The sequence below is a fragment of the Zeugodacus cucurbitae genome, chromosome 4, assembly GCF_028554725.1.
Source record: "Zeugodacus cucurbitae isolate PBARC_wt_2022May chromosome 4, idZeuCucr1.2, whole genome shotgun sequence".
NCBI lineage: Eukaryota > Metazoa > Arthropoda > Insecta > Diptera > Tephritidae > Zeugodacus > Zeugodacus cucurbitae.
Window position 1 is genome coordinate 51987497 of NC_071669.1, and position 16561 is coordinate 52004057.

The window sequence follows — 16561 nt, forward strand, 5'->3', positions numbered from 1 at the left end:
TAAGAAGGGAAGAGGTTTTCAAAATGTTTCATTTTCTTTATACATATTTAAACTATAACGGGGTCTCGAACCCAATAATAAATGTGGATGGGCGAATAATTAGATTCTTCTGTGACCGCTAAGTTTTAGCCCTTTAATGACTTAAAAATAAATAGAAAATTATAAAGGCTGTGGACGAAAATTATATGAAAAGTTTGCTCTATAAAAGTGGTTCTCATAAGTTATCTTGCAAGATCTTCAGAGATCGGAGAATGTATCTACATAATATATTTAGAAGTCGTGATAGATACAAGAAAAGAACTCTGCTCATTATTAACAAAAAACGTCATTTAAAGAGCAATTCTACAACAGTTGATCTAAAATGTAACGGTGATAATAAAAGGTGATCTGAGGTATTCTCACACTATAAAATAAAAATAATAATTCATTGAAAAAAAAATAAATTTCCAAATCGACTCAAACAGTTTCATTACTAATTCCCTGTATTTCAATATATAACTGTACAAAAGTATGTTTGTTTGCCTGCAAATTTCGAAAGTTTTGAGTGTCAGAAGTTTTGAAAACACTTTCTGACATCTGAAGGCCATACAAAATTCCGAGGTGGACTCATCACTCGCCAGCCAGCACATTTTGAGGCGTTGTTATTTTCACACAGCCACTTGGCAAATATCAACGCAAACGACGCAATTGAAATTGGTTGCCGTCAAATGTGGAGTCGACGGAGGCGAACTTTACGGTAAACGTGAGCGTCGGCGACAGCGCAAACGTTGTCGTATATAGAATATACATTTATATAGCGTATATAATCGATTTTGTTTTTGGTTTTTTTTTCTCTCAATCGAAATGTGCCCACGAATTGATCCCACTTTCTCTATTCTTATAACTTGTTTTCGTTTATAACATTTTATATGTATGTATGTGGATACATGTATAATTTAGTGTATGATACATTTTCAATGACTGCGACATTATTTTATTGCCAAAATAAATATATTAAAAAACGATAACAGTCGTAATTGCTGCGCCCATTCCCAAGCCCTTTTTTCTAGCAATCATATTTACAGACATATATATGTACATATGTACATCAATATACACTATGGAACTTGCTGCTAATTATGTATTAGGGGTGTAATGTTCGACGCATTATAAATGTAAAATGTAACCATTGGAACTAGATTTACTATTCCCAAATTCGGCACTCTGGATTTGAAAAGATCCCAACAGCGGATTCGAATTTATAACCAATGACAATATTGGCAAATCGACTATACTTTACAGAATACAGAAGAATTTTTATCGCTACAACAATATACTGATAATTTTGATTGGGACCTCTATACGTCCATTTTTTGGAAAAAATTCTCAGCGGCACGAAATAAAAGCTTCCAAACTCAGTTAGTCGACCCAATAAGAATGTTGAGATCACTATCTCTTTAATGTCATTTCGTATCTTACATGAATTGTCTGCTGTACTCGACCTAAGAGATATGTATGTTGAGATCATCAGCTATCTCTTCAAAGAAATTTCGAGCAGTTTTGAAATCTTACATGAATTTTAAGAGGTCAAGAGGTCACCGTGATTTGAACCAACGATTTGTTGTCTAAATTTATGATTATCTTCACGAGTCGTAAAATTATATACTGCTAATCGGTTAAATAATGTCAGATTACTTAAACTCGGATCTAAATAATTCAAAAGATCCGGAAATCGCGGACGACACGTGACTAAATGTTCGCATTAAAGCAGAACTCTTAAAATTGTAACAAATAAGAAAGCTTTGTTGGTAGTATGCACAACCAATCTCTGCGTTATATCCTGAGTACTTGCCAAAGGGGCGTATTATCAATAAGAAATATAACCTTAAACCCCGAAAAAACATATTACTTTTTAAGGACTTTTCAATTGTGATAAATATTCACATTAAACATTTTGTTAAACATTTAAAAATAATTATTCAAAATCTCTCAAGGGTCCATTGTTGAGCTTTAACGATATGAATAATAATTAGCGTACCTCTTCAGTTAATTGTTGAAAATATATGGAAAAAATGTGATTTTTTAATTAATATTGTTTAAAGCTCTAATTTCCCGTTATTCCAACTGTTCTTGTATGCATTTTGTATATGTATACCTGCTCCACTCGACTTCAGTACACTTGTACTAGATCGTAGTAAATACATACATACATCCAAATTTAAGTATGTGCGCAAAGCTAAAATGTAAAGAATGTGCCATTGATCAGCGCCACAACGCCAATACACCATATATATGTACATATCTACATGCTTAAATTTCGAGCACTCGTACGACCTCCACCCCTACTAACTACATACACTTGGCAGCATTTCAGCGTGCGCGCCAGCTATTTTTAGCCAAAGAATTATGGCGATTGCGTTCATCACACGGCGAATTCTGCCATCATCATACATACATATATAGGTATGTGTGTAGCCTTTGCGGCTGGCACCCGCACCGGCGTCGCCACCCCCCTAGACGCGCCACAACGACGAAAGAATGTGGGAAAACAAATTCCCGCATGCCCACCAGCCCCCCCGCGCATCATAAGAAAACAAAAAAATCAAGCAAATATTTCACCCCAGAAAAGCTGTTGTTGGCGTCATCAGCGACCATTTCGCCAGCAAATAGCCAACAACCACAACCTACATACCTGTAGTTGTATATATATATATATATATATATATTATACACAGTAGCACATATTTGCGATGCTCATCAGTGGACGTGCGCTCATCACCGTTGCGTGGGAGTCCCACAGTAAAAATCACGTAAGGCAAACAAAGAGTTGATGAAAAACAAAAAAAACGTAACAACAACAACAAATGAATTAAGAAAAAATTTGAAAGAAAAAATGAACTCAAACTACGCACGAAAACGCTCACATGCAGTGTGTGTGCATCATCAGCATCAGCATCATTATCATCAACACCAGCAATAGCAGCACCAGCGCCATCACTAATACACCGACATCTAACAAATCTGCTGCCATCATCGCCACCGCAACGCGATTTTTCGGAAACAAACTAAAAATATTCACATTTGATGTATTTTCGGACGATCGTTGGGCGCGCACTGTCAGCGCAGCGTTGTCAATCAGTTGCAAGCGCGCGGGTTATGAGCGCACACCGTACGCGGAGAGGCAAGAGGGGGCGAGTGAGCGTTGAAGATTTATTTTTATTAACGCTTCTGCCTCTGAATTTGGCTGTTGGCTGTTGGCTGCTGGCTGTTGACGCCCGTTGCCGGTGCATGTGACCAACGGAATTCATTTATTTTAAAGCCAACGCTGTTGTTGTTGTTATTGTTATTGCTATATTGCTTTATTTATTGACACCGTGAGGTGACTGTGCGCCATGGTGCCCCGTACAGTGGCCGCGTTGGCGCTCAATGTCGATATGCACACGAACGCTTGGCCATTAAGGTATATATAAACATACATAAATACATATATACATATATACATACAAACATAAATACATATGTACATACATTAGTGAAGGCGCGTGTGTGCCCAATGTGGCAACTTCTGTCCTATGTTCTTTTTCTTGTTTACTCGTTGTTAGTTGGCTATTGTGGGGGCCAAAATAAGTCAAGCGTCTCAAACACCTAATAATAAGCAATAACAAGCAGAACAACAACAACGAGAAAATGTGTAGAAGCACCGACTGTGGGGCCATTTATGTAGTTGGCATTGCCAAGTGGCATGCAATTTCACTTGTTGTAGTAGTCGTTGTTGTTGCACATCTATTGTTGGCAATTGAAATTTTGCATTTTCACGCTTATTTTCGGTGCATCTCTAGTCTCTGTCGGAATTTTTCGTGGCATCTGCTCTGCGCCAATTTGTAATTGGAGCGCAAAAAATGTGTGTTGCCATGGCTGTGGGGTGGAGTGATGGCATTTAAGCACTTCCGCAACGATTGATTGCACACAAATTTTGAGGAAATAAAAAATGAATAGATATATGGGCTTTTAAGCGATATATAAGTGAGTATTCAAAAATTAGACTGTAGTATATTAGATCAAAGAATTCTTTAGATTTCTACACTAATGGCTCCAAATTTAGATATATCCTGTTCAGGAGTTCTTCAAATAATATGTAACGAGGAAAGACCTATAATTTAGTAGTCTACGTTATCTTGATCTTAGTACATATTAACACCGCTTACGCTAGATACAACTTCTATTAAAATTTGCTCTTTATTATTTAGTTTAAAGGCGGTTTTACTACTCGATTATGCGCCTCCAGAATGTACATACATATATGCCAAGGACCGGGGCTAACCCAGGAGTCTACCTTAAGTATGACCTTGTGGCTAAATATTCATATTCATATAAATGTAAATTAAGCTACTTAAGGGGTTAGGGGTAGTCAGAGACACGAAAAAATTAGAATTTTCAGTAATTTGTTTGCTATTAAATAATGTTATTTTACAAAATTAATGATATGGCATTATTATACAATGTTTTGACTTAAAGTCACGAAAATTTGAAAAAAAAATTTATAATTTCCAAAGTTATAGCTGTTTGTGTTGACCCAGTTTCAAAAATAGGTCCTTGCGGTAACAATCATAAGTCCTTGGAGATTCATCTAAAATCAATCGGATAAAAAAAAATAGTTCTATAAATAGATAATCCTGGAAGCTTTTTTTTAATTAATCGTGGCCTCAGGAATTTTTTTTAGATTTTCAAAAAAAAATCAAATTTGAAAAATCGAAATTTTTGAAAAAAAAATCCTTCGGTTCAGGCCTGAGTTTATTATGTATTCTAAAAGCTGTATGAATTTCATTAAAATCTACTGAGCGTTGATCGAGTTACAGTTGTCACCAGTTAAAAAAACATAGTTTTGAGAAAAACGCATTTAAACACTAGTGTGTTGGAGTGCCCGAACGCTCTTTGTTATTTGTCGAATAACTGGAAAAGCAATTATCGGATCAACTTCAAATTTTCAGAGAATATTTTTAAGATTTTACTCTTAACAAAAATGATTTTTTGAAAATCCTGGCTACCCCTAACCTTTTAATAAAACGTAAATTGTATTATCTAAGTATCAGAAGATCAGACCCAAAACATGTGGTCTGTTAAGCAAATAAAGTGAATTGTAAAATTTAAAATATCAAGGATTTGAAGAATGCAAAATTTTTTTTAATATGTGACCTGGTCTACGGCTTAGGTGTCAAAAAATCAATTTTTTTCTTTTTAGTTGATTCGGATGGAAGATGAGAGTTTTTATTTTAAACAGCTCCCTTTTCGTAGACCAGGTCACATATATTGATATATAATACATTACCCTGAAGTACGTTAAAATTTTCAGTCATATGCTTAAAAGGCCGTCATTTTACAAGCAAACTAGAAATCGCTGAAAGAGCCAAAGGCTATCCCAATCGAGTTTGTGTTTTTCGACGATCGGAAGAAACGCTGTCGTAAATGCATAATATCGAATGGGAACTATTTTAAAGCCGGCAAAAATAAAGTGGAGTAATACATAGTTTAGACATTACCATATACCATTTTTTCAACAAGACAAGGTTTTAAATAATAATTTACACGAATTTCCAAGTCCCACATTCGGATAAGGTGCAAAACTGGTTATCAAAAGGAGTCAATGGCCACACTTGATTTTTTTTTTCAATGCCATTAGTAATTAACTATTGGTTTTTTTAACCACATTTAAAAAAATATATATTCTTAAAAAATTGACTGAGTAACTTTTTAAATATAGAATTCTAAAATTATTTAATTTTTTTTTACGGAAAACCCCAACCAAAATAATAAATTATATATATTGAATATACATATATAAGATATAAAAAATTCAGTAATAGATTTCTAGTTTTATTTCAAAATGAAATCTATATGCCTACGAAACACAAATGCTTAATAGCGCCTCATTTAAAATTCATTGGACTTCGCTTGAAAGGTCGCCTGCTAAAAAGAAGGCGCACAGCAGCGTCAAGTTGCGGCAACTTAACCGGAAATAACGCCAAAGTTAGCTCCAAATAATGCTTGGCTTAAACAAAAAATGTAAAGTCCCCACCACAAAACCACATAAGTATTGTATATGTGTAGATATGTATGCATGGAAGTGTGCAAGCCAAAGCAGCTACCGCATTAACAACATTTGAATGGCCTTCACACAATTTCCAGACACGTTGACATATTAGCCCGTTTGCGTTAAGTCATTTGTACTTGCTGCCCCACACGCGAAGCCACCTACCCAGGCACGTTTAAAGTACACTGCCAGCGCACGATCAACAACAACAATAAACTAGCAACAGCAACAATAAATATGCGCACGTAATGTCACACCCCGCCGTGACGCCGAGCGGGGGGGCCAGCAGGCGTAAATTCACCTGTGAGTGCCTGTGACTAACCAATGGAACGCACATAACACTGCTGTACTTGTATGTGTATGTGTGTGTGTGTGACGCCGATGATAAAGACAATCAACCCATGAGGCCTAAAATGTACACTCAAGAACTCTAACAAGCGAGTAAATCAAAAATCAGAAACAAAAAACACACAAAAGCAAACGAGGAAAATAATAGAAAAATGTCAAAAAGAAGCCAACAAGCAGGGCAATAAATTCACTGTTGGCGCAATAAAAACAATAAATACACATATATTATGTATTTATGTATTTATGTATGTATGTATGTATACTCACCATTAGACTCCATGCATGCGCTGTGGCAACCAACGAGCGGTTGAACAATCAGCGGAGCATCAAAGTGATCGCCACACGCGTTTACGGCACCATCGCACCGCAGTCAACCGCATTAAACAGACAAATAAACCTACGAGCAAATATCAAATATGTGTATGTAGGTACATACATACATATCTTCACGCAATTAGTTGGCGTTGGGAGCAGTGAAGTCGCGTGAGTAAAATAAATGCCCACCACTTGTGGTTTCGGTAGTTCGGCGTTCAGTTGGTATATTTTGAGTAATGGCGCTCCTATGAAAGCGCTGTGTGAGTGCGTGCACTTTTAAGAGCGCATATAAAGAGCATATGGAGTAAATATGTGTTGTATGAGTAGATTTAGAAGAGTTCAAAAGCTGCAAAGAGGAAGAAATGTATAGGAAGTAGTAATATACATATATATAAGTACGTACATCTAGGAATTACTAAAAAACAACAATTAAAATTACATAAAATTAATCGTAAAACAAATAAAGTACAGTAAAGTCGCGCTAAGTTGAGTAAGTAGATTGAATTACAAAAGAAATTTAACAATGAGTATAAAAATAAGGTTTTATGGAGGAAATTCTCAAGGTTAACTCATATATATATATAAGTATATATATCATTTGATAAGTCAGGTATAAAAGAAAAAGAAGAAATTTCGCTGTACTTTACTAAATTAGAAAATACGCTTGTTTCACTAATTTAAGAAATTGTCACACTTCTTTTTGACATCATTTAAACTATAATCAAGAATTGTAACACTTTTTTAAAATGACGACGAAGTTGCCGCTGCAATCCTCAGAAACAACGAATATTACATGTTCTGTGCCACATATATCCGAAAATCCGTCGGTTTAGCATAGAATAACTAACCAAAATGTCCATACCGCATGTGGAGATTACTTCTCTCTCTCTCTCTCTCAATTTCATTTGCGATCTACTATTGACAACATTGACGCCGGAGTGGAAACCTGTGAGCAGCCCGTGATCCACTAGAGCGCTGAACACACTGTCTTCGAGTGAGCTCACCAAACGCTGGAGAACAACCAGTACCCACACAGTAGCGAGGTCTTTCTGGCCCACAGTGGATCGAAAACGGTCTTTACAGCTGCTGCCGCTTAGTAATGCTCATCTCTCCCCGATCATTGGTGCGTTACTGGTTATTGCACAATAGGCACACACGCGTGGAGGTTAGGGATCAAGTCAGACGCTAGTTGCCAAAGCAGGAAGGCGAATCATCCAAGCACTTCCTGCCTTAAATATCGAGCATTCGCCAGACTTAGGTTAAAGCACCTCGGTAGGCATATGTTTGGCGAACCCAGTGAAGTGACTGAAATCGACATTAGCCGACTTAAGAACTTTATTACAGAGTCCAAGCGCTTTCAGCATAATCGTCTTAGTGATCCGTTAGGAGTTTTCCGGGTGACACAATGGTCGAATCTGTTTAAGTGAAATTATCTGCAGCTGCGGAGATCTACCCATTAACCTATCCTATCCTATCCTACTATTGACAAGAAGTCTTCGAAATCTCGAAAAAACAACAGTCAATGGATCGAATATTATTAATCACTAAGTCTAGTCTAAGAGAGTTTCTCCTTCATTAATTTATTACTTATTTCATTTTTGGAACTCATAACATCCCATTTCATGAAATTACACCTTTGAATAATTAAGATAAGAATCACTCAGTCTTAAGAAGAAGTTGAGCACAGAATTTGAAGGTTAGATCTACATTAAGAATTTTAATAATGTAGATTTGTTATTCATTGACCTCCATGGGAAATTCCAGCCCTTTGTGATGCAGCAAACTCCACAAAATGGATGCCTAAGACCAAGATTGACATAATTCTAAATAATTCTACTTAGCGCATCGCGGAACAGAAGCCAAGTTTACGAAAATTTGAAATTATAAAAGAGATATTTTGATTCTCATAAGTAACAGGGTGACCAAAAGAGTCTCGAAACTTCTAAAAGAATATGTGGGATAGAATATAAAACTAAGAAAAAACTGACATGGACCAAAGACATTATATTGAATAAAAATATTGTCACAAAAAGTAGATCCTCACAAAGTTAAGTATTTTACATATTATACTACTAATATATATTTCATAAACACCTGTATTCAAAAATATAATTTTTTATATTATTTTTTCAATAAATTTATCATTAAACACCCCAACTGCTGTGGGTACAATTTCTTAAAGAGGATTTCCCCCACTTTGTATGCACAACGCATGCGGCGCACGGCACACCATACGACACGCCATACTACCCACAAATGGCGCTTATTAGTTAGTAAAACACTTATACAAAGTCACGTTAACTTTTGTATGAATCATCCGAGAAAAAAAAAAAAACAAAAGTACAAACAAGTGACAAGACAGAAACCCCACAACAAAGAGAATGGGCCCCCGGAATGCGCACACTCAAAAAATCACTCAATTTTGCACATCAACAAACGCGCTCTTTGACTGAGCGGCCGACGACTTGCTTGAGCGCTTCGCAGTGGCATAGTACGTCACTCACTTGAACGCTATAATTAACAACTCGTTTGACCAACATACATATGTATATACGCTGCGCACTCAAATGATTGCGGAGCTCAAGCTCACGGCTGAGATATGTCAGCACGGCGGCACACCAACAACATTTGCGCTACTCATCACGTCATAGCGCCCCCAATGCACACCGCTAAATTACGCTCACCCGCGCTCTGGCATACACAACACGAGCGCTAAGCAATTGAGCTAGCTAGCAAGCGAGCAGGCAGGCAGCCGCGCCGACAGCCAGACAGACACACGTACCGTACCGTTGGACGATCGTATATTTTGGTCGTGTGGCGGCTGGCTGCGCTTGCCCTAGCACCTACAACAAACACACACACACATATATGTATTTGTCGTGCGTTCGTGCCTCACCTCTGATCTCTGCACCTCTGCGCGCTGCGCTCTTGTCTCACTTACCTGTGTGCGCTCAGACTGCCGCATAGCAAATTTTAACAATGCCACCGCGACCGCCGCTCTCATCTACAACTTCTCTTGTACTCTACGCCGCGCTGCGCTGGGCTGCGCTGCCTTAACCGCATACAACCCTGTGCGACACAGTGATTTAGCCAAACGAACCTGTCGATCAAGCGACGTCAGTTGTACAAACAACAACAACAACAAATACTACGCGCACTAATACCAACACATAAAACACCAATACCAGCGCTGTCGCTGTAATCAGCTCCTAAAAATTCCGTAACACAGATACACACACACACACACACATCTACACGAACAACACAAATAGAACCCAACCGCGCAGTGCAAAATACCCAGTAACCGAATCAAGGCGCGCGCAGGCAGCAACCAAGCGAGCCAGCCAGCCAGCCAGCAAGCAAGCAAGCAAACAAAAAAGCAACAACAACAAAACGCTGGCAGTGTTAGCAATCGAGTCTGGGTCCGAGCAGTTGACGAGTCTTTTAATCGCACTGCGGCTAGAACATTGCATTCATTCGCTAAACGAACGTCGTGGTGAACGGTAGAGACACACTCGGTCACAAGCGGAGCTATAACAAGCAAACGGTATTTCACGTCTGACAGAAAGTATTTCAAGCAGCAGCAGCTAGTTATTAGACCAAGTGTATGGAAGAAGATTTCCAATAAAAAATCGTGTGAAATACGTTGCGTTAAATGAAAGTGAATTTTATTGAAAACTAATTGACTTTATCAAACACTTTTGGTGGAATTTATAAAAAAATAAAAATATTGTGGATTTATACAAAAAAATATTTGTATAAAAGTGAGAAATAAATACAAAAAAACTGAAAGTGAAATTTGCAAAATAACAAATTTGACACAGAAGACAAAAAGTAACAACAAATTGTGATAAATATATTGAGAATTTGTGATTTGTTTACAACAACAACCAAAAGTTAAAAATATGGTAACAGGAGTAGCTGGTCCAAATATGACAGCCAACGTTATTGGAGCGCCGGTTGCAGCGCTGAAAGATGCGGCACCAGTCAAAAGCGATCGTCGGGTAAGTTTCAAAGCATCGAGTAAAATGTGAAAAAAAATCACGAAAATTAGCAAAAAAAAAAATTGAAAAAAAGAAAGAAGAAAAATTAGAAAAAAAAGACCAGAAAGAAAGAAGAAAAATAACACTTGAGCCGCACGCGTACGCACTTCACTTGAACGAAAAGCATGAAACACCCACCTGCCGCACAGCAGCACCCATTTGTGGTGTATGCTGTCAGCGGCATTGGGTTTTCTCACCATTTCGAGCAAATGTGATGCTACGGCACGCAACATTTGCCGCCACTCACGCATTGCCGCACAACGGCATTTATAGCCAGAATTAGACCCACTCAATTGGCAGTGCGCGCTGGTTTGCCCCAATTCCAAATCCGGCGCGCGCGGCCCACAAACAACCCAGACGACGCGCCGTATTTGTGTTACGATTTTCATATGCCGTATTTGTTGTTTTTCAGCGTTTTTACGTTTTCATTCAGAAATCATACAACGTGAGTGTTTTTGTTGTTGTAGCGACATTAGTTGGCGTTAAGTGGTGCCTAATTTTGGGAAAGTCAACTTATGTCAACCGCCAGCGCTACCGCTTACGGCAAAGTCCAACGCGCTAAACGTTGTTGCTTGGTTGGTTGGCTGGTTGTGGGCTCACACCAAAAACGGTTGTCGTTGGCGGTGGCGGACGCCAACTGCGTACTGTTAGTTTCCTACGCGTCTGCGATAGCAGGCAAGCAAACAGCTGGGCTATTCATTCAAGCCATGAATGGCTGCTGTTGCAACGTAATTGGAACATTTTGATGACTTCACTAGCGTGTTTATTGTCGTGGCTGTCGTGTGACGCCTTCTATCCATTGCAAGCATTATTCATCTGTCTGTTTTTGGACAATGTTTGTGTTTTGGAAGAATACCTTATGTGTGCGTGTGTGGGCAAGATTTCGGCTGAAAAACGCAAATTAGCAAATGTAACAAGTGTCATAGTTTCATAAGAAAATTCAACATTAGATAATTTTCATATCGCCTTTCTCGCACGACCTTGCATGCCGCGCACATTCTTGCGCCAATCATAGGCGCCTTGAAATTTTCCACACAACGCGCTTGCTTTTCGTTCAGCACAGCGCGCGCTATATAGGCCTATGGGTGTCTGGCAAAAATTAATACCACATAACCGCACAGTCATAAAGTCCGTATGTGTGCGCGCATATTTTTAACTAATGCCCTGCTATTTTTGGCCATTTCACGAATTGGTCAGTCGTCGTCGTCACACACATAGATTTTGGCCAAGTGTTGTGTGCACAAGTCACATAACAACAAAAAAAATTTTCGCCCGACGCGCGCGCTTTCATTAAGCGACTACAAATTTCACTAGTCTTATTGTTGTTTGCGCACACTCTTTTTTTTTGCTTTTTGGCGGCACTTAAAGACATTTATCGCCACAGACTTGGTTGGCGCGACGCAGCTGTAATGCTTAGCGGATGGCGTTGGTGTTGGCGCACGATGGCGGCGACGCGCAAATACGCAAGGCATTTCATTTCGGACGTGCAGGCGTTTTATTTTTAGCCGCCAACACATTCGCTTCACTTAAAATAACGCACGCGATTGTCCGCCGCCAGCGCGCCGCCTTTGCCTCGCCGCGCCACCGCTTGTTGGCCGAGTGCCATATAATTGCGGCTACGCGGTGTATCCAATTAAAGCGCGTACCATGCAAGGCGCGCGCGAGCGTGCGCCAAACCGCCAATGGCATTAATGGACGCAGCGCAGTCACATTACCACACACAGCTGTAATGCCAAAACAGGCGCGCGCGGAGGTGGTGTGCGCGGTAAAGGCAATATGACGCGTCGCGACGCTGAGTGAGGGCCATTGCGTTGCACACCCGCGTTGTGTGGTGCGCGTGTGGCAAATGCATTACATTGTGTGTGGCGGCACAGTTAGACACTTTCAAAAGCACGTACATTATATATATACACAATTATCTCACCTCTTTGTATAAACAATTTGCGCGCTATACTTAGCAGCAGCTGCAAAAAATATGCAACTTTTCAATTTAAGACAAAACGACTAATGAATATTTTATTGTTTTTTATTGCTTTTACAGTCAAACAAGCCGATTATGGAAAAACGCCGACGCGCTCGCATTAACAATTGCCTAAACGAGCTGAAAACGCTGATTCTGGACGCCACAAAGAAAGACGTAAGTACAAATATACAAATGTACATAAATGTATAACGCCTACCCTTAACCCACATCCGTTCAACGAAAACCGTTTGCCATTTTAGTCGACAACCTACTTTGTAGACCATATGCAACAAACGCATATTTTCACCTCACACCTACCCTACTCCATAAACACAATCTGCTTTGGAAGCAAAATAAATTAATTTGAATTCATTCTTCTTCTCTTCCCTTTCAATAGCCTGCGCGTCACTCTAAATTGGAAAAGGCTGATATTCTGGAGAAGACTGTCAAGCACTTGCAAGAATTGCAACGCCAACAGTCCGCCATGCAGCAAGCCGCCGATCCCAAGGTCATCAATAAATTCAAGGCCGGCTTTGCCGATTGCGCCAACGAAGTGAGCCGTTTCCCCGGTTTGGATGCGACTGTTAAGCGTCGTCTGCTGCAACATCTCAGCAATTGCATTAACGGTGTTAAATCCGAATTGCATCAACATCAACGTCAAATGGCCAGCGCCAACGCACAAATGTTGCCCTCACCGCCCAGCTCACCCGAACAGGATCAACATCATTTGCAACAACAACAGCATGTTGCTGCTGCCGCCGGTCATCCCTTCTTGTTGGGCACACAATTGCAACACACAATGAATGGTTATTTCCTACCCAATGGCATGCAAGTGATACCCACCAAATTGCCGAATGGCAGCATAGCACTTGTGCTACCACAACAACAACAACATCACCTACAACAACAGCAAGTGGCGCAAGCGCAACAGCAGGTCGCACAGTTGCAGCAACAGCAACAACAATTGAGCGCTGCACAAGCTGCCGCGCTAATGGCAATGCCCTCCCGCACCGCCTCCACCAGCTCAGCTTCCTCGCACAGCTCCTCGGTGTACGAGCGCACACTCTGCTCACCCGTCAGCAGCGTAGCGCATTACGCGCCACCAAGCCCCGCCAATTCGTATGAGGCGATGGATTGCAAACCCTCAGTCATACAGCATGCACCCACACTATCACAGCAACAACAACAGCAGCAACAATTAAACCAACAACCACTCTCGTTGGTCATCAAGAAGGACATCAAAGTAGAGGATGAGCAACCATGGCGGCCCTGGTGAAGTGCCTTGCCAAATTGGTGAATCACTTAAGCGACTGGTAAACGCCCCCCACCTTGGTAGCAGCGTGGGGCGCATATAAAATATACCAAAGCGGCGTAGGGCCCATTAGCAGGGCTGGCGTAGCAGGCAGCGCGTTCGGCGACGACAGCAATTGGCACTCGGGGAAAACACAGTGGGCCAGCTGTTTATTTGTTTGGCAAATATTGACACCGGCTAAACAAGCTGGCTGGGGAGCTGACAGCCATCACATCGTTGTGCACTCATTCGTAAGCATTTCGCGCACTTGCCTCTGTGTAAATGACGTTGAAGTTGAAATTGGAATTGAACGCTTGATGGCTCACATTGGCGCGCTGCGTAGTGATATCAGCAACAACATCAGCAGCAGCAGCAGCGCGGCAGTGGTAGCCGTTGCAAATGTGTATTGTTTTGACAGCCAAAAAATATCAGCAGCAACATTTTGCTGTTTAAAAAGAAAATCACAAAAGCATTGGGAAAGCATGGAACGACAGCACTTAAATTGACTACCTCAGCAACACAGGGGCGTAACGCGGTTCGCCGCGCCTCAGGGGCGCTACATTTGAATTTCACAGCTATCTCATTGGAGTATTACAAGTATATAATTTATATATAAAGATAGGGAGAGAGAGTAACTAATAATTGGCGAATCGCCAGAGTCTGTAGTCACTAATAATTTAAAATCTTAATTTTATAAGAAAAATTCGTTTATTTTGCTTTTATTTATATTTTAATTAGTTTATATTTTCATTTCTCATTTTAAGTAATTTGCACTTACATAAACAATATGTGAAAAGTTAACAGAAATGACAAAACAATGAAATCTAATAGGTCTTCCCAACTTGTAAAGTAGTTTGTACTTAATGAATTTACATTATGTGCAAAAAGCTAACATATATGTATATAAAAAAATATGTTTAATTAATTATAATATTAGTCATAAATTATTTATGTAGTTTGTAAGAAAATAAAATTTCAGAAAAGAATAAGAAAAACAAATAATACCTGAAAGAAAAGATACAAAATAAAACAAAATATAATGAAATAGAATTTTTTCTATTAAAAATAAACAAATTTCTTTTATTTGCTTAAATATATAGTCATAAACATAACAATCTCAGCATGTCAGAGAAAAAAGAGATTTTTGAGAACCATTTTAGAAAAATATTGGACAATCACCCATTTATTGGGTCACCAAATAATAAAGTCGATAGCGTTCTGACGATGACGAACAGTAGATGATTCAAGTTCATGCCTGGTCCGAACTAAAATCTCTTTAAAAAGACATATTTCTAGTTTATTTCCGACATTTTCTCTGTTCTGTCAATGACGATCAGTAGATGATCCAATTTCATGTCTGATCCAAACTAAAATCTCTTTAAAACAGTCTTTCTACTATATTCCCGACATTGTTTTGGATAACAAGTGTTTAAGAAAGGCTCCCAGAAATGGGTTTATCTCAGACTTCGTAAGATAACACTATACCTGTAGGTCGACTGAAGCACGGTAGTTATTCATTAGTACCTCTTGTCGACGAAGATTGTTGGAACTACAGAAACTTTATGTCAAAATGGCTTCCTGTTTATATGAAAAAAACCATATTTTCTCTTGGACTAATAGACAACCGAAAATTCAAATCATTTAGAACATCAAAACAAACAATTTGTAAAATTTTTGTTAATATCACATCCAATTCCGGGACGTACAGAAAAATAAGGTATAGAAAAGACAGCCAAGTTAGTCAGAATTTGCTGTCTAGGAATCTTCAGTGCTTTCAAAAATGTTGTTTAAAGCAGTGACCTATAGACGTATATATTAGATTTCGATAGTATAAACAACAAGTAAGGAAGGGTTAAGTTCGAGTGTAACCGAACATTTTATACCCTCGCGATTTATTTAGGTGAATTTATTATGAGAACTTGTTGCTAAAATATATCACAATTAACCAATATACACAATATAAAGTCCGCCGGAAGTTCGAAAACCCTATATGAAGTATAAGGGGTCTGAGGAAATATTAGCCTGATTTTTTGAACAGAGGCACACTATTAGAAGGAAAACATCTCCTTTTAATTTCTTTAAAATATCTGAGAGATTTACCGGTATTTTCAATCGAAAAATTATACGTAAGATTTGAGGTTCACTGTTCGATATATGTGACCTTGAAAAGTTATCGTCCGGATTCGGCGATTTTTAAACGAATCTGGGCCATACTAGAAATATGCTGAGGAAATATTACGAACCAAATTTCGTTGGAATTTGTCCAGTAGTTTCTGAGATATGGTTTTCGATCCATAAGTCCATTTCAAAATTTGTATACAAATTTGACTGCAGCCTTTGTGTGCCATCTTTACAATGAAATTGGAAGTTTCTGGTAACTTTCAACATACCCTTTGTGTAGGATGTAGGCGTGGTTATATTCCAATTTCCTCCATTTTTAGACTGTATAAAGAAGTGCTTAAAGACGACTCAAGAGATTTTGGTTAATATTGCCTTGATAGTTTACGAGATATATACAAAAAACTTGGTAGAGG

At 39.0% G+C, this 16561-nt stretch overlaps 2 protein-coding genes across 2 annotated transcripts in view; both read left to right on the top strand.

Annotated features, from left to right (window-relative positions):
• Nucleotides 1–16561, top strand: part of LOC105210401 (probable serine/threonine-protein kinase DDB_G0280133) — a 190951-nt gene that overhangs the window by 144069 nt on the left and 30321 nt on the right. The gene's annotated exons all lie outside the window — the stretch shown is intronic.
• LOC105210395 (protein hairy) lies at nucleotides 10180–14027 on the top strand. The gene is made up of 3 exons (XM_011181313.3): nucleotides 10180–10734; nucleotides 12815–12910; nucleotides 13134–14027. Exons 1-3 carry the CDS (start codon nucleotides 10636–10638, stop codon nucleotides 14010–14012), a joined length of 1074 nt encoding a protein of 357 aa, XP_011179615.1. The 5' UTR covers nucleotides 10180–10635; the 3' UTR covers nucleotides 14013–14027.

Bases quoted from the DNA above. Each gene is read 5' to 3' on its own strand.
- LOC105210395 (XM_011181313.3), top strand. From the start codon at position 10,636: ATGGTAACAGGAGTAGCTGGTCCAAATATGACAGCCAACGTTATTGGA. The intron at 10,735-12,814 runs GTAAGTTTCAAA...TTGCTTTTACAG, and splicing joins CAGTCAAAAGCGATCGTCGG to TCAAACAAGCCGATTATGGA. The intron at 12,911-13,133 runs GTAAGTACAAAT...CCCTTTCAATAG, and splicing joins TGGACGCCACAAAGAAAGAC to CCTGCGCGTCACTCTAAATT.